The sequence below is a fragment of the Meriones unguiculatus genome, chromosome 15, assembly GCF_030254825.1.
Source record: "Meriones unguiculatus strain TT.TT164.6M chromosome 15, Bangor_MerUng_6.1, whole genome shotgun sequence".
Classification (NCBI taxonomy): domain Eukaryota; kingdom Metazoa; phylum Chordata; class Mammalia; order Rodentia; family Muridae; genus Meriones; species Meriones unguiculatus.
This window is the reverse complement of record NC_083362.1, coordinates 78,142,376-78,166,460: the sequence shown is the minus strand read 5'-3', so window position 1 is coordinate 78,166,460 and position 24,085 is coordinate 78,142,376. Positions and strand designations below refer to the sequence as shown.

The window sequence follows — 24,085 nt, the reverse complement described above, 5'->3', positions numbered from 1 at the left end:
GACCAGCCTGCCCCTTCTCTTGCAGGTACTTAGGGCCCAGCTCTCTGCCACACCAGCCAGGCATGGGTAGCCCTTGCAGATCCTTCTCTGCCACATAAGTAATCCCTCCCTATCCTTGCAAACTTCCACCATAGAAGGGACACCTCCCTGTCCAGTGTCTACCTGATCTACCCTAGAACACTTGGGTCTACGCTCTCTGTGGGTCCTGAAGCCCCTATTCAGTGGCCGCAGGGCTCCGGATGCTTCCGCACATGTCTCCTACCCTGTGCACAGCCATCCCTAGTCAGTCTCCCATGTGGCCTCTTGTGTTCTGTTTTTGGAGATGTGCATAGTCCTTCTATGACATGGCTCTGCCTACCAAACAGGCCCACTTAAGACTTAGACTCTGCCACTCACCCTGGCCTTCCCACTGGCCTCCTCAGGCTCTCACTGCTGCCCTTGGATTTCTGTCCCTGTGCAAGGCTGCCCTGATCTGTCCACCTCTGTGTATCTCCTTTCCTGTGTTTCTCCAGGAGAGGACTGGTTCATACTCATCTTGGGTACTTCAGGATCCAGAATATGTTATAGGCTGCTCAGAGGAGCTGTAAAGGGTATGTAGGCTGTCCCCTAACTATGGCATGAGGGGGAAAAGGGGACATGGCTATCTCTGCTCCCTGGGGGCATTGTGCACATCATTCAGAAAGATTTCCAGAACCATGACTGACACCTGGCTCTTACTCAGCCTGAATCCAGTAGATCCCATAGATTCCCTATACACTCTGTGGCCTTAATTCCCTCCAGTCCCAGGTCAAAGAGTCATGTGTGGAAAGTATCCAGAATTCCATGGTAGCTGCAAAGGAGCCATGGAACCCACAGGGTGTGTGGGGAGTGGGTGGAGTAGGAGTTCTTTTGGCCATGGTGAAAGGTCACTAGTAGGAAAGGTCACCTAGAGAGGAACCTAGATCAGGTGTGGTAGGAGAACAGAGCCTGGATGAAGCCAGAGCTTTTGGGGATAGGATATAGGCCTGGCCCAGCAGAGAGCTTAGAGTATGGGCAAACAGTGTCTTGCCTTTTAGGTACAGAGAAGGGAGAGGAGCTACTCAATCAAGGCAAGGGGATGCGTATTAAAGGGCACCTGGCCACCAAAAGGCTTTATCTGGAGATGTGACCTTTTCCTGCTCCCTCATGGCAGATAACTACTCTGTGCTGCCCTGCCCTGCCCTGCTGCTTCCATCACCTTTCCAGGAGATGGATAGATGCCTGGCAGTGCTGTGCCTCCTGCCTTTGGGCCTCTTGCTGTCCCAGGAGGGCCTCATGCTCCCTTGCCCTGTCTTGCAAAAGCCTTTGTGAGGTCCGGAGTTCTTGCCGGTACCCAGACAGCTGCTCCCGGAGCCTGGCTGCTTCCTCTTGGGAGGACTCCAGCTTCAGACGCAGCTCCTGCCAGGGGAATAAAACTCACAGTGAGTATCAGCAGCCAGTGAGAGTACCTCAGTTTCCCCAGAAAGGCCCCTGACACCTGAAACCCCTCCCTAGGCTGTGGGACTCAATGCCCCATGAAGACCTGGCCACCAACACTCCCAGGACAGCCTGTGGAAGCCGCATAAGTGCATCCCAGTTGGCCAAGCTTTGTAGCTCTGGTGCCCCTGCGGGCTGTGGTCTCACACCTGCTCCCGCTGCCGCCACCGCTCTACAGCTGCCTGCACAGCCTGCAGGGTGGGGTCCAGGTCGGTTGGAGAGCCAGTCCGTGTTGGGGACATACGCTGGTGAGGTGACACAGAACGTGGGCGGCTCCTCAGTGGGCCCTGTACCTCCCTGGCTTCAATGCTGCTGCTCCAGGCCAACTCTGGACACACAGCATCTGACTGGGCCAACTTCAAGTCACAAAGAAAAAAAAAAAAAGAGTAGGAGAAAGTACAGGGACACCATTAAACAGGACCTTCTGGATGAGGATCAGCTAGAACCAGGGTCCCCACAGGTGTTCTGCATCCGGAAAAAACACCAGGCCAGGCAATACCTCCTTGATGCTGGCCAGGACATGGTGCAGCACTTCAACCTCATCTCTCAGGTCATCCACCACCAGCTGGCCACCGCTGCGCCGGGATTTCTGTGGGCAGAGACCCCTGAGCCAAGCAGACATGCACCCATGGCAAAGCACCTCATTTCCCACCCCACAAACCAGTCTCTGGATGTCCGCCTTGAGTGTCAGGATGGCCTTCTCTCCTTGTTCCTTCTGCTCGGAGAGCTTGTCTACAAGAAGTGTCTGCTCTGAAAGTCTGGAGAGAGGTCAGGGTGATGAGGAGGGGCCCTGTGGATAGTGTGGATCCATCAAGACTCTTCCCTGGATGGCAACCTTATAGTGCCAAGGATATACCCTGGGTGCGCCTTAGTGTGTGTCCTGATGGCGCACCTCCTCTGCTATAGAATTTTGATAACTCCCACCATCTTGGGAATAAAACACTCATTCCAAGCTTGGTTGCCATGGTTCATGCTCTCACTCCAACTCAGATCTGTAGTCCATGTCAGAATGCTGGGTGAAATCACCTAGAAAAGCTCTCTCCACACTCCTTTCAAGCCTATGCCTTTTGGGCCTCCCTACATTAACCAGCCACAGCCCAGGACACACCTGGCTTGTAGTGCCACCTTCTCAGCAGCCCAGTGGCCCTGCAGCTGCAGCATTTCCCTGGTCTGCTCCCTCAGCCTCTGTTCCAGGTCGCTGGTCCCACTGCTGGCTGTCAGCTGCAGGTGGGAGTCAAGGCTTAGGCAGGCCACATGCAAGCGCTGGGCGGTCCGGGTCATATCTGCCTGAACTTCTGCGAGATTCCTGGAATACAAAGGTAGTACCTTTGCTGAGCCTCATGACCCTGCTGTGAGCTTGGGACCCAGGAGGCCATAAGTCAGATCTCTGAGGGAGAGGCAAGCTACATGAACAATGAACAGTTTCAGGAGAAGCCCTACTGTGTGCTATAAATTGGTTTATATGTCATAGAATGGCAAGGATAAAGTCAAGGAAGAGTGAGCAGTGATGGATCTGATCTGAAATGACAGTTCTGAATAAGACACTGGCTTCTGGTCTTTTATTTCCTCCTGTGTAAATGGGGATGCAATTATGTTGAGGTCCACTGGGAATGCTTAGGACATATTCCCATGAGGCAACCAGAAAGGACTAGACGGATCCCTGAAACCCTAGGAACTCTGAAACTCTCTTGCACAAGTGTCAATGCCCTGCTCTCCTATCTTTTCACTACCTCCTCCTCTCCTCCCCAACTGTCCACCTCCCTACAGGGCAGCAAGAGCCAGCAAGGCTGCAGCCCAGGAGGAACCCCGTCCTACCACTCAGGTGCCACTAGGTAGGCATTTCTGCTTACCTCTCTGTGGATGCCCGAAGCTCAGCCAGGTGTGTCTGCAGAGCCTTGGCCTGTCTCCACACGGGGAGGATGTCCCGAGGCTTTCTTAGGCCCAACCTTCGGGTCTGATGGCAAGAGGTTGTGTTTATTCAAACCATGTCCCCTCCTCTCCTACCACCCCACCCACGGGCTGGAAGTGAACTCTGTATCACCTTGTAGGTCTCAAAGCCTCCTATCCACCCCACACGGAGACAAAGCCATGCTGGCCAGGGAAGGACTGTTTCCCAGTCCTACCAGGAGGCACAGTATTGTCCCACAGAGGGGAGGGTTGCTGAGAAGGAGGTCTCCCCAGAGTGGCAAGGATATCCCAGACACTGGTGCTGTCCTCTGGGGGATGGGCTGCTCCTCTGTCCCCTCAGTGCTGTGGGAGGTGTAATGATAGGGGGTTCTACAAGATGGGCTGGATCTGTACCTTGCAGATGCTAAGAGACCAGGTGAGAAAGAACACCCCCATAGAACCCTAGAGAAGGCCAGGCAGGAAGAAGCAGGCTTGTGATGGTGAAGTGACACTGCTGAGTGATACATAACATGTGCCCAAAGCCTTTAGGGAACAGTGGGGCTCAGAACATGGGAGACAAGAAGCTCTTGGCATTTCTATCGCCATCTTGGCATCTGTCTCACGGAAGCATGAGATTCTGGACCTTCTTCTCTTCTTAACAAGACTGAGCTGGCTAGCACAGTGGGGGCAGGGAGGGATGCAGCCAGAACCGGGTACAGGTGAGGAAGCCAGCACCATGCAATTCCTTTCTAAAAGGAGCAACTGGAGCCTCGGCTTCCTCTGGGGAGTTGTGCAATGCCCAAGTGGGGGTCTTCTCAAGCATGGTGGACATCCCAAAGCTCCACTCAACACATCAAAGATGAGCAGTCAGGAGGATGAACAAGAAGACCTCTGACACACCACAAACATATGTTTATACGTTCATCCTGCCCTCATACATCATCATTCACATACAGCCACAGGCATGCATATCCACACTCACACAGATTCAACCCATACAAACGCTGCACTCCAACACACTGTACTAATACGCTCATACCCTCACCTATCCTTACACACCCAGACAGTGGCCGCCTCATCTCAGTCGGCTACTTAGGGCCTGAGGCTGCGGGTCACACAGTGCCAGCTCTTCTTCCTGTGCCTCCCTGAACTCCTTCCACCTTTGAAGCCTCTGAGGGCCAGCACACACACACACACACACACACACACACACACACTGACACAGCCCTGTTCCTACTGCTCCATACCCACTCACCCCTGATCATCCTCCCCAGTAAGTCCTGATGGCTTTAGGGGCTCCTCCCCTGAGGCACGGCTTGAGGCTGCCTCTCTGCCTTTGCTCCTGCTCTCAGGGAGAAAGTAGCTCTGGAGACAGCAATGGAGGAGCTGAGAGCAAAGGCAGGCATTCGGGAGGCAGAGACACAGAAACTGGAGGCCACAAATGCAGAGCTGCGGAGAAGCCTCCTGCTGCGGGCAGAGCAGAAAGCTGAGCTGGCCCAGCAGAGTGAACGGAGCCTGCGTGAGCTGGAGGCCAGGTGGGTTGTGGAGGGGCTGCAGGCCAGCAGGGGTCCCTCAGAATGTGAGACCACAGGTGAGACACCAACAAGGCATGGGGGAAGAGGGTCCTCCAGCTCCTCCTGAGCTGGCCATCACTCACAATAGACTCCCACATGCACATATACCCCACCCCCACACATGCGCATATACCCCACCCCCACACATGCGCATATACCCCACCCCCACACATGCGCATATACACTGTGCATTTATACCTTCACATATACAAGTCTTACACAGACCATACACCATATCATACACACAGGCTCACACATACCACTCACATCATAATACAGGTGTGTACAGTACACTACATTACACACACAGACACACACACACACACACAGGATCTTGGAGATAAAGTGCCTGTCTAGAATATTAGAGATGAACAAAAAGAAACAACTCTTCCCTTTGCCTGGAACCTTGATAAAACGTCTTGCAGTTTGCAATCTAAACCCACACAGTCTGAGTTTTCACACTGAAAGCCTACTGCAGTGTGGAGCCTCCAGGCGCCCATCAAAAGCAGTTGAAATGTTTTCTAGAAAAATGCTATATTCACTCAGGTTTTAGAGAATTCTCACAAAGTTCAAAGGAAGACAACCAGCTGCCTATTAAAGAATTAAAAAGACCACCAACCGCACAAGGAGACAATGCACCGAGATCAGGAGTCAGCAGAAATAATGGGATCAGATTTTGGACAATGGCAGGTAGTGGGATGTGAGGCACCAAGCACAGAATAGCTGCTTGGGATACACGCCAACCAGAGAGTGGGATATTTAGAAAAGACTCAATCCACTCTCCTAAAGATGAAAACCCTGATGTTTGTAATTTAAGTCAAGGAGGAAGGGTCCAAGGTGATTAGGTAGATGTAGGAAGGGATAGTGATGAGAAGGATAAGAGTCTGAAGAAGGTAGCCTAGCTCAGCGTAAAGAAGGGCAGCAACTCAGAACGATTCTGGGCTCTAGAGATGGTGCAAGATTGGCACAGATACCTTGTTGGCATTAGGGAGAGATGGGAACAGCTAAAACTGAAAGGTTACATGGTCCAGTCATGAGGAAGGACAGAGGATGGCTAAGCCTTAAGCAGGATAAGCAGGAAGGTATGGGGGCAGATGGCAGGGGGCTGCTGTGGCTGCCCTTCCAGAGAGCATCAGTGAGCTCTCTGGGATGGATTTGTTTGAAGGGACATATGTGGACCCAGACCCAGAGGTCTCCCTTAACTCCTGCCTTCATATGGGGAGAGCATATTCCTCAGGTGGCTTCAGAGGGGCAAATCTTGCCACTGCAGTGTGCAAGGACACTTGAGTATGCATTCAGACCCCTTTGAAGCAGGGCTGTCAAGGGACTTCCTTTAGCGTCATTTGTATAGTGTCACCTCTCCGAGGCTACATCCTTCTCGTGAGTTCCCACATCCATCAACATATCAGCAGACCAGAGCTGGACCTCTCCTAAGGTTTGTAACATCATTCCATGATGCTTGAGTGGGCAAGTCTGTGGGTCACTGGTGGTCTCTGGCCAGGAGCTTAAGAGCAGCTGTGCAACCCAGATCCTTTGATCAGCCTCTCAGTGCGGCCAACAGTGTCACATATCGGAGCCAGCAAAGGCCCAAGAACCCTCTAGTCTTGTTCTCCTTTCCTCAAAGGGAGAGGGGATGGAGGTATCCCTCATGTCATAGGCTGCTGTGACCAAGGAAAATGGATGGTGAGGCCTCGACCAGGAGGGATTGCATGAAGCCAGCTTCCCCCTTCCTGATCCCTGCTGCCCACCTACCACCACCACCACCAGCTGCAGTCACCGAATTAGACAGGCAGAAGTAGGGACAGGCTGTGGACACCTCTTTCTCAGACTAGTGACATACCTCCCGCAGCTCCAACTTGCTCTGTAGGCGGAGCAAGTTGTGTGTTGTCATGGCCAGCTCCCTGGCCAGTGTGTCATTGGCCTTTTGCATGTGCTCCAGTTGTCCCCGCAGGAGAGTGTTCACTTGGGAAAGGCCCTTGCTCCTAGATGGACAAAAGCCACAGCTTGATGTGTGCTGACTTCTTAGAGGCACAGAGAGTCCAGGGGCCTAAACCAAGGGGTTTAAATGGTGCCCAAGGCCCCTGACCTCCACTCCAGTGCACAGCCCAGCTCTGCTCCTAAGCAGCATTGAGCACCCTGCAATGAACCCACGTGGAGCCAACATCAGGAGGACTCCTCCAGGACCAGCTCAGCATCATCCTTCCCTCCTGAGAATCCTCTTCTCCCAAACTTTTCCCACCACTACCCACTCCTCTACCTTCAAGAGGAAAAAGAAATTTGCAGGGTATAGGAGGCTCTAAGGGAGCCTTGGAGGGGCAGGCCAGCAGGAGCTGGGCACCTCTGAAAGCTAGGTGGGAGATGCCAGCCATCCTGATGAGCTTTGTAGGCATCAAACTTCCCTGGGGGCTCTTCTTCTCCTCAAAATGGGTTTTCAAAAATGCTTTTCAGCATTTTCTTCCTCTGTCAGATTCCCAGAGGATAAGCCAACCACAGGATGTTAGTGATGGCGAGGTCAGTTCAAGTGAGGCTCTAGGGCTGTTTCTGGGACTGGGGTGTGGTGCATTCTTGCCAAGTATGAACAAAAGGGCCTGTTGACATCAGAGAGGCTAGAAGCCAAAAGTTCTGGGGTTGTGGTCAGGGTGGTAAGGAGAGCCAGAGAAGAGTACCCAGTATGGTGTGTGCCAATGGCACAGGGTTGGCTGTGGTAACCCACCAACAGCGGTGGCCAGGCAGCACCCTGACCAGACATCCTGGCATCACACTCAGGGGGTGGGGTCAGGAAGCCCTTGGCAATGGCTGTGCCTTGGCAGGCTGCCCATAGGCCCAAACTTATCCCTGGGGCAGTGAGCAGATTCCCCCTCAGATGCTCCAGGCATGATGGCTGCTCCCATTTCCAGGGTATGGAAATATATGCTGAGGAGTGTGGGCAGAGGACAAGGCTATCTCTGATGCCAGCTCTCACTTGCAGATGGGCTCTTCTGAGTGTCCTGACCCCAACTCTGGGACATTGCAGCTTCAAGCCTGTCTGATATCTTTGCTTCCTGCATGCAGGGGAATCACTACTGAGGAGACTAGGAAGAGCCCCACTCCCCCACAGTGATGAGAGAGCTCTCAAGTCTGTATTGTCCCCTGGCTTGTGACACAGGGACACTCTGCAGACTGCCTTTTCTCTCCCTTCTCACTCACCCTGGCCTCGAAAGCTGAGAAATTATATATGAGGAATGGGAGTGGTCTCCAATGGAAAATAAGGGAGAGCTGAATGGCAGCCAGTTCTGCTTGCTACTGACCCTTCCTTCCCAGGGTCCTCTCCCTCTACCAGTTTTCACTGGTAACTCAGAATTGGTCGTTTGGCAAAGGCTGTGAGGCATAGCGGGGTCTGCCCTCTCCAGGATGATGCCTGCACCCCCTGCACCCCAACAGCCTGCCCACTGGGCCTCACCTCTGCTGTGAGGCCTCCAGCCGGCTAAGAGCCTCCTCCAAGTCCATGCTATGCTCCATCTCTGACTTCCGAAGCCGGGCCTCAGCGGTATCCAGGCGGGCCTGCAGCTAGGAAGGAGTGTGAGCCCACCGGGTCCACCTCAGCCTGCTCAGCCAGGTGGGACATCTTTGACATAAAGCTCACTCTGGGCAGAGGTAGGATACAGGGCCTCCCAGGATCCTGTTCACACCCGCCTCTCTGTCCAGTTCCTGTGGCCCACAGAAGAGACCAAGGGGAAGCATGTTGGATGAGTGAATGATTGGATTCTGTTGGGCCTGGAAATGTTAAGGGAGTGGTGATCCCAGCAGAAGGCAGGGATCTGGAGGTCCCTGGAGATGCTTCGTTTACAGGTTAGTAAACGGAGGTCCTGGTGGCCCCAGTGGCTGGGGCCGTCCAGATGTCAGTCACAACCAGGCAAGGTAGACAGCTGAAAAGCAGGCTCTTTCATGTCTCCATGGGGCATGAATCTGGACCCCTCTGGCCTGGCCTATTTCCCAAGCTGCACCTCCCCTCTCAACCCTCATCCTTAGCAGGTAGGAGCATAATACCATGGGTGCCAAGTCCCCTTGTTACCAACACAGAGCATTATCCCAAGGGGTTAGGAAGGAAGGCTGGGGCCAATGTGGAATTCAGAAAGACACACCCAAGGCCTACTGCTCAGAGCCACTAAGCCATTACTACAGTGGGGGATGTGAACCCGAGCCTAGGAAGTTATGGGAAGGAGGAAGTCTTATAAGGAAGGCACAAACAGGGGGAATGGGAATGGGATACAGGAGTGTCTGATTGGCCAAGGACCTGCTTCTCAGCCACCAGCAATGTGACAGTTGGGGTCAGTCGGCTCCAATGATAAAGGATTGCAGTGCTACCTGGGGAGGGCATTCTGGGTACCAAGACCCTCACCCTGTCCCACCTGTGTGCTGGGGAGTAAGTTGGGCCAGGGTCTCTGGGCCCTCTCATCCAGCTGGCTGTGAGCTGGGCTCTGACTCACAGCTTATTAGTCCATTAATCTTTGGAAGGCCTTCTGCGGCTTCTATTCCCTGTAGTCCATTCCCAGCATCTCCCGCCCTGTGCTAGGAAGATCCTTAGCCCCAGAATGCCCCATGGCAGAGGATCTCAGAAGAGCAGGCTTGTGGAGCTCCTCAGCCATTGTAAGGGTTCCTCAGGTCTTTCTTAGATGGATTCTTTGGGAGGTGGCTAAAGAAAACAGCATTTCCCATGTAGGATAGAATGGCAGAAAGGGCATCAGAGAGCCAGAATGTGGGCACCTTAGGGATGGTATGATCGTATTAGGAAGTCTTCTAGGACCCTCATATAGGCAAAGCAAGGCCAGGAGGCCATAGGAAGAGCAGATGTGGGCCAGGACGTGGTTGTATGACCTTAGAGCAGTGGTTCTCAGCCTTCCCAATGCTGTGACCCTTTAGTTCAGTTCCTCATGTGGTGACTCCGACCATAAAATTATTTTGTTGCTCCTTCATAACTGTAATTTTGCCACTGTTATGAACCATAATATAAATATGATATACAGAATATCTGTGACCCTGAGGGGTTTGGGATGTGCACAGGTTGAGAACCACTTCCTTAGAGGAACACTGGCCACAGCTGAGCCTTAGTTTCCTCATCTGTGCCGCTCCACAGAGCTCAGGCTGGGTCCATAGATGGCCTGGGGGTTGAACCTGGGGGATCAGAGGTCCCCACTGCATGAACTGTTCTCCCTTATCTTACACCAGTTGTGTCCAGTTCTGCCTCTGAGACTCTCATGACTTGGAGAGGATAATGCATGAAAAGTGCTCTGGCCTGGAAAACACCTTCAAATTTCTGCCTGAGTTTCTCTAGCTTCATTGAGAAGGCATTTCCTAGCCCACAGACATCCCGAATAACTTCTGGCTGAAGACCTCGGAGGTCACCCTTCCATTCTCCCATCCTGCAGCCTGGCTGGTGACCAGAGGCAGTATCACATGTGAGAAGGCAGTATCACATGTGGGGCAGGGGCTGGCACCACAGGCTCTGCCTGGAGTCTGGGGCCAGTCCTGCCTGGTTTTGCCCTCTGTTTGGAAGCTGGCTTTGTGATTATAACTGGCAAAGCCCTGGACCAGTGGGTCATCAATAACAGAAGTTTTGGGTTTTTTGTAAACCCAGTTTTGTTATGTAAGTATGTCTTTTGTTTTAATCCCAGGTGTGGGATTTTAGTTGGGCTATAGTTTATTCACACCTGTTAATTGTCACGTATGAGGCGTGATCTTTGCCAGCTGGTGATGGCCTTCCATGTGCAGCAAGGAGAGGGCCATGTTCTAAGACTCTCAGAGTATAAGTACGAGAGCCAAGAAAGAAAAGGGGGGTGCGTGTGGTGGCATTTGGTGTTGGCATGTGGCATGTAGCAGTTTGGAGAGACCAGAGACTAGAGACAGTGTGGTGGTTTAGACCAGGCAGATGGAGAGAAACACTTGGGGCACAGTGGTGTGGAGGAGGCTGCTGGCTGAGTCTTCGGTCGACAGAGATTGGTACAGAGCCCTGAAAGAACCCTGTGGCCCTAACTAGCAGGGAGAAGTAAAGGGGTCTGGGCCCCACCTCCCCACTAACCTTTTCTCTCTCCTACTTAAGGTTGGGGGGGTTGGTGGAAGTTAGGTAGAAGCCTAAACACCCCCAATAAAGTAGTTTTTAAAAGACTGTTACAGGTGGCTTTCTGCTACAGTCATCCCTGACTGGGCTTCTCCACATGGCGCTTAGGGCCATACATGATGAGGGACATACATCTGAGGGTGGCATCTCCTGCTCCACCTGCTCACCTCTAGCCTCAGTTTCTCCATCTGCTGCCCAGTGTCCTAAGAGACTGGGGTGTGATTATGGTCACCAGTCCTGGAAGGTGACTGCTAACATGGCCATGCACACTGGCTGTCAGGCACCAGGGGCACACTTACCCTCTGGCTGACCATGTGACACCTGCTGGCCAGCTCCTCCCGCTCGGCCTCTGCCTGGGCCAACAGCTCCTCCAACCTGGCCAGCTCCTCTTGCAGAAGCTCACTCTCCTCCTGCGCATGGGTTGCAGCAGCTGGCAGCTCCCCCAGCCCTGTGGGCAGAGCATTAGATCAGGCCATGGCCCTACCCAAACAACTGAGAGAGGGCTTCCAGGAAAAAATTCACTCCCTCTCCTTTTACTGAGCACCCCATTACCCTTATTGTCTTTGGTAAGCATCTTTAAACCCCTCTACTCATGGCCAGGACAATCCCCTACCAAGTAAAGCATGTGTGGGGGACACTGGGTACCTGAACAGCCTCAGCCGCCTCACCTGAGAGTGGCTCCTCAGCCAGGCTGCCTGACACAATCTCCCGGATGCGGGCTGGCACAGGGGTGGGCAAGGCCTGCTGGCCTTCTCCACGCACAGTCAGCGCCCGGTCCTCCCTGCTGGCCATGGGGCTCAGGATGGTGTCTTCCAATCTCTGGAAACAAAAACCATCCCAGAGCCCTGGTTCCTGCAGGCCCCTCACACAAAGCCATTGTTGTCGATGCTCAGAGCCACCGTATAGTCACGTCAACATAGCAGAGAGTCTTGGAGATGGCAGAGTGGGGCCAGGCTGCTCACTCAAGCCACATGCCTTAGTTTCCCCACTTGTGGAGGGGGATTGTGCCAGTCCCGGGCAGAAATGAGGAGATCAAGAAAATAGCTATCTGAGGTCATCCCAGCTCACCTCCTAGCCCTTTCTGACTCTAAGCAGGCTGGGCTGAATCCCAGCTCTTCATGTTAGCCTCCCTGGAAGGCAGGTCCACAGAAAGACACACAGCCCCACCTGGACCAGTTAGGTTCATCTGCACAGTGGAGATGGGGAGGCTCCCAAACCCCACCCAGTGATCACAGGCCTGGTGAGGAATACAGAATCTCTGTGTAAAAGGAGTGAATCTACCCCCTGTTCTTAGAGGGCAGCCATTGTAAGAGGTATGTTGGGCCCTGGGGGGCAAGACAGGCCAAAGATGACATAGGTCATCAGAGGCAGGCTAGGTTCTGTGAGCAGGTCTGAGGTGTCTCCCTCAGGCTGCCCCAGAGTGGTGCGCTTTCCTGGTGGGTCCTGAGCTAGTGAGCTGTCAGGAGAGAAAACCACATAGACTCAAAGTGAGCATGAAATCCTGGGGACCTGGTGAGACAGATCAGGGGGCTGTCCTGAGGGGATCTGACTGGGAAGAAGCCCCTTCCAACGTTATGAGTGCCAATGTCGATGATGGAGTCTTTGTTGTAAGTGCTCTCATGATTTCCTTCAAACCAGCTTGGCTGTTAGGGTTTGGGAGACTTGATTTCCCTAGTAGTCACTCTTCCATTGTGCCTGGCTGCCTTGAACAGAGACCCGACAAACTACCAGCCCCATTTTTGGCAACCAACTGGACTGTTATCATGGTGGCCCGGCTGCTTTGAACATTCCGTGAGCATCTCCAGGACCTGCTGGGAATATCACAAGCTGGGGTGCTGGGGCTGCAATTCCTGTTTTACAGGGCCTTGCTCCAGCGTTGGCTCTTCCAGATAACCTGCTCTGACTTAGGCAAACTTCACTTGGGACAGGACAGCCTTGTGAACTCCGGATGACAAAGCTCACTATAAGGGTATTGTCACACATTCTAAAGGCTGAGCACTGTCTAGTGACTCAACACAAAGCCTGTGGCTAGAGCAGCATGAGGCCTGTGGCTAGAGCAGTGTGAGGCCTGTGGCTAGAGCAGCGTGAGGCCTGTGGCTAGAGCAGCGTGAGGCCTGTGGCTAGAGCAGCGTGAGGCCTGTGGCTAGAGCAGCGTGAGGCCTGTGGCTAGATCAGCGTGAGGAGGCCTGTGGCTAGAGCAGCGTGAGGCCTGTGGCTAGAGCAGCGTGAGGCCTGTGGCTAGAGCAGCGTGAGGCCTGTGGCTGGAGCAGCGTGAGGCCTGTGGCTGGAGCAGCGTGAGGCCTGTGGCTAGAGCAGCGTGAGGAGGCCTGTGGCTAGAGCAGCGTGAGGAGGCCTGTGGCTAGAGCAGCGTGAGGAGGCCTGTGGCTAGAGCAGCGTGAGGCCTGTAGCTAGAGCAGCGTGAGGCCTGTGGCTAGAGCAGCGTGAGGAGGCCTGTGGCTAGAGCAGCGTGAGGAGGCCTGTGGCTAGAGCAGCGTGAGGCCTGTGGCTAGAGCAGCGTGAGGCCTGTGGCTAGAGCAGCGTGAGGAGGCCTGTGGCTAGAGCAGCGTGAGGAGGCCTGTGGCTAGAGCAGCGTGAGGAGGCCTGTGGCTAGAGCAGCGTGAGGCCTGTAGCTAGAGCAGCGTGAGGCCTGTGGCTGGAGCAGCGTGAGGCCTGTGGCTGGAGCAGCGTGAGGCCTGTGGCTGGCACGTGTGGTGCCATATTCCAGTTATCTAAGCAGCTCGCTGGTGGCTCTTTTCCGGTTAGTGCCGTCTCTTGTGTGCATCGCTTGGGTGTCGCAGCGTCAGACCCAATAAAAAGCTCCTTTGAACAATCCATGTGTCCATTTGTGGCTTTTGTCACGGGTAAGGCAGCCTGGGCTGGCCGCAGGAATTGTAGACAAAACCCGAGCTTCTGAGTCTTAGAAAAAGTAGAAGCAGCTGAATTAAAGGGTCCCAAAGAGTTACCAGGAGCCAAGAGCCCTGACACCTGACACTCCGAACTATTATATAATGCAGGGCGTGAAAGCAGAAGTGTTCGAGAGAGAGAGGGACTGCAGGCAGAAATTGAGAAATTAAGAAAGGTGACAAAGAAGCTGAAACTCAGTGGAGAGCCACAGGCAGAGCATAGACTATGGGGACCGGAAGGCCCAGAAGAAATAAAAAAAGCTACTGAGGGTTTCAGAGGCAAAAAGTCTGGGTGCCTAGAACTGAGGACACTGCACCAGACCTCTGCCTCAAGCACCCAAAGCAACGAGCATCTCACTTTGAAAGCTTGGAGCCATAAGTCTCAGGATCCCAAGGCTTAGTGCTATAGGCCTCTGGCTTTGGAAATTCAGGTTGAAAGTCTCTAAAACTGAATGTCACATCACAGAAATGGCTTCTTATCTACCTACGTTTCCTACCTAGACATTGGTCTTTAGGGTCTCAGCTTCTCTGCAGGATTTTGTTGGGGGAGGCACATGTTTTGGGGGAAGGAATGGACGTGATATAAAGACCTTGTCAGGTCCTGTGGGCAGGCTTGTTCCGTGTCAGCAGGAAACGTCCAGAGATGGAAAGGGCAGACAATAGGAGAGGATTAAGAACAGCCCACAGTGAGCCACCTGCCCCCTCTATGAGGGATGTTTGCATTGAAGGCAGTGGCTTAACAACTCCTGTGACTGATGCCAGGGCCCCACTCCCAGAGGTTTCCAGGGCAACAGCCGCGGTTCTGCCTGCTCCCCTCCACAGTGGGATTCCCCAAATCCTTTTCCCATCTAGAGTCCCATCCTGTCTCCCATCTCCCAGCTGTCACTGAAGACCTTTGCTAGTCTGGAGCTCTCCTGGCTCTGACTCCAGGTCTCTGCTTCTCCAAGCACCCACCTTTCTTACCCTCCTGACTGTAGCCAGGCCTCTTTCCACTCTGAATCCTCAATGTCTCCGTAGAGATAAGTCATGGCTTTCACCTAAATATATTGATTCCTCCTTTTTTGGAGGGGATGAGGGGGGAGGGTGCAGGGTTTCTCCATGTAGCCTTGGTTGTCCTGGACTCACTTTGTAGACCAGGCTGGCCTCCAACTTACAGAAATCTGCTTGCCTCTGCCTCCCAGATTACAGGCATGCGCCACTGTGCCTTCCTGATTCCTCTCTTAAGCTAGCCAGACTGCAGTCACCCCAATATCCAGATTCTGCATGGCCCTGGACAGGGCCTTTCCTGGTCCCTGGAAGTCCTGCAAAGGTCAGGTGCTGCACATGAGTGAGTGCGGGGCCTGGTTTATCTGCCCCTCAGGCTGAGGAAAGGCTTGCTTTCTCCAAGGCTTTGCACTCAACTGCCCTAGGCGGTCTTGGTTAGGTGCCCTCACTTCACTTTCCTCCAAGGACCTCCCAGCCTTGCTCTGAGTGGGTGGTAAACAGTCTTGCTTGGGTGCAGCAGCTCCACTGTTGAGCAGCAAGGCCCTTCTTGCTACTTCCTCCCTCTGGCCAGGAAGGCTCGGGTGCTAAGACCACCAGGGCCGCTCCTGCCATTGCAGCCCTGAGCCTCCTGTTTTGCACAGGGGGAAACTAAGGCCTAGTGGGGTGGAAACTAAGTACCCTGGGGCCCCAGATTAAAGACGTGATGCTGGCTCCATTCAGAGGTTCCCTCCAGGCCGGAAGGACCCTGCCTCCCCTCCCTGCTCTCCCCGGAGCATCAGCGGCGCCACCCGCTAACGGGAAAGCAGCGGCGCAGCACAGACTTGACTCATTCCTAACGTTTACAGAGGGTCACTTATTAGCCGGGACGTCCCGAGAGGCGCTGGGGGCGTAATAGGTTCCAGCTGTGGCCGGGTGCCTGCGATGGGTCGACGCCCAGCCAGAGCAGGAGGGGTGCAGAGGGGGAGCGGGAGGGGCGCGTCCCTGGCAGCAGGCCCTCTCCTCCTGCCTCTGTCCCCTGCGCGCAAGGGAGGATTGCAAGCGAGGGCCGCCCCGCCTCCACGCAAATGGAGTGGGGGAGGGGTGCGGGGCTCTGCTAACCGTGCAAGAAGATCTGTGCTGACCCGGGCTTGCATCCCTTGGGATCCCACCCGGGACCGCCTCCTTCCCCATATTTAAGTTTGCTGTCAGTGGGGAGTGGGTTGGGGGAGTTTCCAGCGTCTGCCCCTCCCCCCGGGCTCTGCCACCCGTGGCTCCCCAGCCTGGGTGGGTCACCACCTCTAGGGCCAGGATCTTTCCTATCTAGCCTGGCTCTGGGGGAAGGTTCTAGCAGGGCATTGGGGAGCCTGGATAGCCTCTTACAGGGAGCCTCAGACTGTGCGAAGGACACCACAGCTGGGCAAAAGGGACTTCCATGGTCACTTTCCTAAAAGACCCAAGACCCAGATGCGCTGGGCCATGTTTGTTTCTTCCTATAGCCCGCAATGTGTTTCTCAGCTCAACGTATGCCAAAGACCCCAGGGAGGAGTCCACTGCCCCTGTGAGTAGCCCATGCCTCTAGATCTCACTCCAAACGGGTACCTTTGAAGCCCACTCTTCTGCGGTTGTGTGGAGGGAGGCCCACCTAGGGGGCTGGCATCTTTACCTCGCCCTCTGGGTCAAAGCAGGGCTCCCTTCTAAGGGAACTGAGGGGGGTTCCCCACGGTGCCATCAACACACCACGGACATACCTTGCCCATCCGGGAAAGTATGAAGTGTGGGTGATATTACAGGCCATCCTGGGTTCCAGAGCCCCAGGGGCCGTTGCTGAGAGAGGGGTGGGGGTCAAGTCTGAAAAGGAGAGAGACTGGGCCCGAGAGAGGCCTTGCACCAGTTGTCTGTCCACCAGCCCTAGCCCCATGGGAATGGAAACTGCTCAGGGCTTCCTTGAAGTTAACTGACCCCTCTGTGCTCTGGAGCTGGGGAACCTCACACTGCACTTTTGCCCTTGCCTGGAGACTGTCGGGAGCAGGGAGCTCTGGGGGTGCGGTATGTATCCTCCCCCATTCTGGATCTTGACCCATACATGGAGGGGGGCAGTGGTTGTTGCGGATGGGGAGACAGAGCCCAGGGGCTCCATTCACCAGTGTGGGTCCATGTCCAGGAAAGGATGGGCTCTAACGCAGAGCGCTGTCCTATCCCCCAACCCTGCCCCACAGGCACAACCCTTCTACTCGTGGTCCTTCAGATCTGAGATGGGGAGCACCCTGAATGGGAATCCAGGCAGCATCTGAGCACAAGCGCTGGTGAGGAAGGGTGGAGACCACTTGAAGGCCAGACTCCGGAGTACATGGCCTTTTCCAGCTTGTGGGACGTGGCTGCTGTCTAGGTTGAGCAGAGAAGAGTCAAGTGTGTCCACTGCAAGGGGCTTCTTGCAGGGTTTGGGGGCTTCTCAGCGCTGTTTCAAACAGTGGGAACAGAGTAGAGAATGCAAGCACCCCCCCTTTCTTGGCCTAAGAGTTGACGCACAGCTGGGGCCAGGCAGGTACCCAAAGTGGTCCCAGCAGGTGAACCCACTACTCCCCTTCCAGGCATGGCGGGGCACGGAGATAAAGGAGGCCTGTAAGCAGGAACGGCAAAAAGCACATGAGCTATTCACTGGCTCTTGCTTATGACTGTAGCCACAGACTCGTGGACTGGAAAGTCGAGGTGCTGGTTCCCAGGGGAGAGCAGAATGGACTGAAAAAAACAAACAAACAACAAACAAACAAACAAAGGAACATGGATGTTTCAGACATGGAAAAAGGCAGGACTCACTGGTGCCTTCTAAATAAAGAACTCAGCAGCAAGCAGGGCAGGACCCCCAAACCTCTGCTGAAAATCTCTGAAGGAGAGGGCATCGAACAGGAGAGCCCAGTGTAACTTGTATACTCTCACAGGTTCCAACCTAGGCAGCAGATAGGACAGGGCTGGGTGGGGTACAGAGATACATCGAGCTAATCCCAGTGCAGTGCAGGGGTGGCTACGCCTGCTGCTGAGTTCCAACAGTGCCCTCATGTGGCTCTATCCAGCGCTGCAGGAGGGCTGCCGGTCCTGACCAAGCAGGAGGGCTAAGCTGAAGCTGGGTTCAGGGACAGGAAGAGAACCTGTGACGCTGTGTGAGGCAGGTAAGGTGGGTTGAGGCTTCTTAGCACTATCTCCTCTCCAGGAGTAGATGTTTGAGCTTGCTTTGACTTGGAAACTGCCCTTCTCTCACTGTGTGGGAAAGCCAGGGCTGGGTGAGTTTGGGTCTGCTGACAGAGTCTGTTTTAGGACTGAGACTCTATCCTGAGCCCCAAAACACTTGTGGGGGTATTTTCTGGATTTCCAGATCTCTGGATAGTCCTCTGCCTCGTATGTACCTGGTTGGACCCTCCTTCAGTGAACTGGCCTGGCCAGGAGCAGGCCCAATTGGAGGCTCAGAGCACTTTGGCCTCCTGGAGAGGGTTTGGTTGGAAAGCCTGCTGGGCTCTGTACCTGGTAATGTCTGGTACTGTGTTTGACAGGCTGCCTTTCCAGCTGCTTTGATTGATATCCCTCACCCCCTTACTGTACCTACCAAGCTGGGATATGGGCCTTACCCTTGGGGCAGAAGCTTCTGAAGTCATGAATGGGCTAGATGCTGGAGAAAGGGATGGAGGCGAAGGGGGCAACTCATTCATTCACCCCACAGCACAATGCTTGGCACACAAGCAGTCTCAGACAGGTTCCCAATGCAAGTAATTGAAAGCCTTGCTGGAACCGCCAAAGGTGTGAATCATTAACTACAAAATGACTCATGGCAGGAAACGCTCAGCTGGGTGAGGAGGCTGTCTGTCTTGTCTGCTCCTATGTCCCGACACCCACACAGTCTTCCTGGGGAAGATGGTAGGCAAGCAAATCAGTGCAGCAAAGGCCCAGGATAAAGAACATGGAGGGAGGAGGAAGGAGAGAGGAGGAAGAAGAAAGAGGGGGTGGGCTAGACAGGGGAAAAAAAACCTGCAAAGCCCTTGTCAAGGCTTAGAGTGTTCTGCTGAGGAGGCTGGAGCCTGTCTCTGGACCATGGATAAAGAAGGTCAGGGAAGAGGATGTGCAGTGACACTGGCGTCTGGACATGTGGCCCTGGAGACAGATAGTCACTGTGTCATTCCCTGAAGGGTGTGTGATTGGCGCTATGGCCAGGCTATGCTCAGACCACTGTCAGCTCCTGTCCTTGGTAGGCCTGCACTCCTGGAATCATGTACCCTTGATCTTTGGAGTAAGGAGTGACTTTGAATGGGAATGAGAGAGGGGTGGCTGGGTCTCCAGGGAGCTCCAGAATGACAAAGGCAAAAGAAGAGCCCTGGATCTTTCTGCCCACCCCCAAGATGTCTGGTGATCTAGTACTTAAGCCCCTGGGGACAATCAGTAATATTTACAATTAGTAATATTTACTCAGGAGTTCCCCATGAAAACCCCAATGAGGGGCTTGGTGTAGATGCAGGGCTGGGACAAGCATGTACCCCAACAGGGTGCTTCAGCTCTGTGTCCCTCCCCATACCTGACATCACTCCTTTGTAGATGTTCCCGAATGAGTTCTTTAAGTCAGGAAAGAGGTGCCTGAATGCTGCAAGCCGTTCTGGCAGGTTACTAAGCTTGAGGGGACCTCAGATTTAGCTGGCTGGGCAGAGGGCAGAGGACAGAGGGCAGCCTATAATGGCGTTTGTAGTGCTTTATGCTGTGAGGCTGAGCTGAGTCCTAGCACTAACCATGGGAAGCTGGTCTTAGAACAGGTGGGTCCAGAAGGTTGAAGACTTGGTTGTCATCCGATGTTGAGTGGGTGAAAACAGTTCCTACAGCTAACATCTTGCTTTAAACACAGAAGAAAGCAGGAATGTAAAATGGTGGAGCCACTGTAGAAAACTAAGCTGGCCGTTCCTTAAGGATTCATGTAGAATTCGAGCTAGATCCCACAGTCCTTCTAGAACAGACCCTACAAAAGTGAAAGCAGAGACCCAGATGGATAGACCTGCACCCTGCTGATGGCAGCACAGCTCACAGTGGTGAAGCAGCTTAGTGGTCCACGGAGAGATGACCCGGTGAGCGATGAACAGTCCATCCACAGGAGGACTTAGCCACGCTACAGTATGGGAGGACCTTGAGGTTGCTATGCTAAGTGAAATAAGCTGATAGGTTCCATCCATGAGAGGTTCCTAGAACTATCAGATATACAGGGATAGAAGGGTGATGGCTGCCATGGGCTGGGAGAGTTAGTAGATAATGACAATGACAATTTGAGAAGATGAAACCATTTTGGGGCTGGATGGTGGTAATGCCTGAGAATGGTACAAATACTACTGAACTGCACTTTAAAATGGGGAAAACAGTGAATATTATGTTATTTATTCTTATTACAAATTAAAAATTGAAAAAGGCTGAACGTCAGTGAGACATGCACATTTTTCTAATCAGATGAACAAACCCACAAGTTAAAAGAAAAGGAAAAATAAATATGTGAGCTGGTTAAATATAAAAACAACATAAGGGAATTGCCCTGGTTGTTGTTGTTGTCAACTGACATAAACCTAGACACACCTGGGAAGAGGAAATATTTTTAAAAAAAGATTTACTTATTTTTATATATGAGTGCTCTATCTTTGTGTACACCTCCATGCCAGAAGAGGGCATCAGATCCCAGTATAAATGGTTGTGAGCCACCATGTGGTTGTTGGGAATTGAACTCAGGACCCCTGGAAGAGCAGACAGTTCTCTTAACCACTGAGCCATCTCTCCAGCCATCAGAAGAGGAAATCTTAAATGACTTTATAAGATTGGCCTGTATGCAAATCTGTGGGATACTGTCTGGATTAACGATTGAAGGGGAGGCCGTGTGTTGAGGACAGGGTCACCCCTGGGCAGGGTCCTAGATTGAATAAGAAAGCAGGCCGAGCAAGCCATTAAGGAGCATTCCCCACGGCCCCTGCATCAGTCCCACCTCCAGGTTCCTTCCTCGACTTCCCTGGATGATGGGCTACAAACTCAAAGATGAGATAAACCCTTTCTTTCCCAAGTTGTTTCTGATCATGGTGTTTTATCACAACAGTAGAACCCTGACTAAGATGACAACTGCGTGCCACCAGCCAAGGGGCTGAAGGAGCAGGTGACACTCAGGCTTAGTCCAAGCATTTCTTGGGCTTACACAGAAGGTCTTGAGTTCTGGACACCTTACTGGGAGGCAGAGGTCACTGCTCGCTGCTCTCGCTGCTTCAGGTCCCGTGATCTTAAAAAGACAGAAGCATATGAGCCACTGCCTTTTCATGTCCTGCTGCTATGGTGAGGCTGGGCTTTGTATAGAAATGAGGGTCATTTGGCTGTGCTGGACACAGTGCCTCTTCTGGGTACTGGAAAGGTGTCTGGCTATATTCCAACATGGCAGATGCCATTGTGATAGATGAATATATGAGAGAACAGAGCATACAGCATATGGAAGGAAGGAGTCAGAGAGCTCAGGAGTTTTGCTGCCTTTTTTTTTTCTTAATAACAACTCATTCTGGAGGGAAATGGGGGGCCAGAGAGAAGCAGATCAATTCCTTCTGGGGCCAGTGCCCCATGACCTAAATGCCTTCCACTTCATAACCATTACCCCCTGGACTTCCAGCTCGTGAACCCTTTGGGGGCACATTCAGACCACACCCAAACCACAGCAACAGCTTTTGCCAGCAAATATGAAAATTTATAATGGACAAGTTCCCAGAAACTAGAACTTAACCCAAAAGAAACAGCTTGAAAAGCAACCAAGTCAATAGTGGAAGATCTCCCCATACCGCTTCCCCTCTGCCTCGGGTCTGCAGTTCTGGGTCTGCAGGATCCAGGAAGCTCCTCTTCCTGATGCACAGTAAGCCTCCCCCCTTCATGTGTAATTTTAGGGGGTCTTTGAACGCACTGAGCCAATGTGTTCTCTTCCAGGGACTTCCGAGCTTTTCAGGGCTTCCAAGCCTGGTCCTTGTCTCAGGTTTAGCTCTCAAGAGGCCTTTGGGGCTGGGTGCTGTGGGACACTGTGCAGTGGCTGGTGTGTGTGTGTGTGTGTGTGTGTGTGTGTGCAGATGAGGCAAGGGAAAGGAAATCTGGCCCATGGAAGAGGGATGCTGAAAAGCTCTTCCAGGCAGAGGGAGCAGATTGATGTCAAAGCCTATGCTCTTGGCCATGTAGGTAGCTTTTTCACTCAAGCCTTGCCCCTTCTCTGGGTCCCACAGTTCCCTGTATGTATCCAGAGGGGTACCTGGATATACCCTGGAGTCTGGCCACAAGTCTGATAGGCCTATCTGGGTATCTCCTGGCGCCTGCCTGGTGCATGCTCACCTCATGTAATTGCACAGAGATCTCAATCAGAGCTGTGCAAATAGCAGGTGCGGCTGGGCAGACAGAAAAGCCTCACCAGGCTCTGAAGGACCTTCAGGTGACAGCTTCCCAGGGACAGTGGGGTTAGCTGCATGCAGAGGCCCCCAGCACCCTTCCCCAGAGACGTTTGCATCATTCTGGGCCTTTACCTCAAGTCCACTGGCAAACACACAGTCTCCCAGTTCCACCCTCAGGCCTCCAAGGAGCTGATCATGTCCTTTTAGGGTGATGTGTGCTCAGATGGGGGCTGGCCTGTGTTTTGTGAGCTGTGGTGTGCTGATGCTCTTCTTGAACCTTGTGCTCACAGCTCAGCCTGAGACACCTTTGGGTAGAGAGCTCACAGAGGGTCCCCACCCACCACACTCTCTTGTCTTGTTGCATCAACTAACTTATTCTTTTAAGCACATTTATTTGTTTGTGGTGTGTGTGTGCCGTATAGTATGTGTGGAGGTCAGAGGACCAATTTAGGGAGTTGGACCCTCACCATATGACTCCCAGAGATCAAACTCATGTCATCAGACTTGATGGCAACTGTCCCCACCCACTGAGCCATTTCCTCCACGACAACCGACTTTAGTACTGCTTGTGTCACGGTCTGTCCTGTGTGGGCAGGTGTGTGTGCCTACAAAGATGCTACCAGGTTATTTAGCCACCTGGCACCATCTGGGCGCTTAACCCTTTCAGGGGACCTGATGCATTGTTTACCTAGGACCACGTCAACCCCCTGAAGCATGGCTTTGAGGGTCTGAGAGCTTGATTAATGAACACCCTGGGTCAGAAGGTCCATCTGGGGTACACTGAGACCCCCCAGGGGTTGGGGACTGCCTGGCTGGAGTGGCTGGATGATGACAGTGTAGGGAAGCATCCTGTGGAGGCTTAGATGAAGGACAGCAGACTGGTAAGTAGGTGGGCTTTGAGGAATGGGAGGCGGTGATGGGGAGAGGGGTGCAGAGTTAATTGCATTGGTACTGTTTTACAGGTAAGTCCCGCAAAGATAGAAATGAAACCTCTGCAGCTTGCAGCGTAGGCACTGGGGATATCCCTTAACGGAAAGCCCTCTTCCATCTCAGACCCAACTGCTCCCATACCTGGCCTCTGAAACAGTGGAGCCCCTGTTGCTTTGCCTTTGGTAGGTCGGCTCCAAGCCCAGGGCTCCAGAGCCGGCTCTGGCCTTCTGGGCTGCTCATCTCTGGCAAGCGCGTTCACACTGAGCATGCGCACAGGTACAGCCTGCTCCTGGGAGGCGCACCTGCACTCCAGCAGCGTCCTATCTAAAGTGTTCTCAGGACCTGCTCTCCAGGGGTCACAGAGGGCAGCCACTTCACTGACCTGGATCACGGTGTCCAGCCCCAGCTGAGACTGCTCCACGGTGTCCCCATCATCGGGATTGCTGGAAGTGGAACTCATCTTGGCCAAGAGCACAGAACCTCAGCTAGGCAGTGCCTGGACGCCTCAGCGGGTCTGCTCCTTGAGCCTCAAGCGCCCAGTACCTTCCTCTGCGGCCTCCCCACACCCGCGTTCCCTCCGTGGAGCCGCTGCCCTGGTTCTGCCCTGTTGAATTCACTTGCTTCAGTTGCTACCCCGCCTTGATTACGGAGACCACACTCTAAACAAGCCCATGTGGGTTGCTGTGGCAACCAGGGGCAACCAGGACGCTGAGGTCTCGTTTCCCTGGAAATAGGAGTAAGGGCTTGTTGTGAGGACTAAGGGATACTGTTGGCCGAAGCGGTTTCCCTGGAGACCTGGAGTGAAGCGGACCTGAGGGAGAGACCAGCCTC

At 53.5% G+C, this 24,085-nt stretch overlaps 1 protein-coding gene across 1 annotated transcript in view; it reads right to left on the bottom strand.

Annotated features, from left to right (window-relative positions):
• The window catches only part of Crocc2 (ciliary rootlet coiled-coil, rootletin family member 2), a 63,131-nt gene extending 39,345 nt beyond the window's left edge, over positions 1-23,786 (bottom strand). The window contains exons 1-11 of the mRNA XM_060368904.1: positions 23,637-23,786; positions 11,718-11,868; positions 11,349-11,497; positions 8,395-8,501; positions 6,796-6,937; positions 3,345-3,448; positions 2,603-2,800; positions 2,156-2,252; positions 1,994-2,083; positions 1,644-1,850; positions 1,217-1,416 (exon numbers count right to left, since the gene is read on the bottom strand). Coding sequence (XP_060224887.1) covers positions 1,217-1,416; positions 1,644-1,850; positions 1,994-2,083; positions 2,156-2,252; positions 2,603-2,800; positions 3,345-3,448; positions 6,796-6,937; positions 8,395-8,501; positions 11,349-11,497; positions 11,718-11,868; positions 23,637-23,714 — 1,523 coding nt within the window. The 5' untranslated portion in view covers positions 23,715-23,786. The remainder of the gene's footprint in view (positions 1-1,216; positions 1,417-1,643; positions 1,851-1,993; positions 2,084-2,155; positions 2,253-2,602; positions 2,801-3,344; positions 3,449-6,795; positions 6,938-8,394; positions 8,502-11,348; positions 11,498-11,717; positions 11,869-23,636) is intronic.
• Between the last annotated feature and the right edge of the window lie 299 nt (positions 23,787-24,085).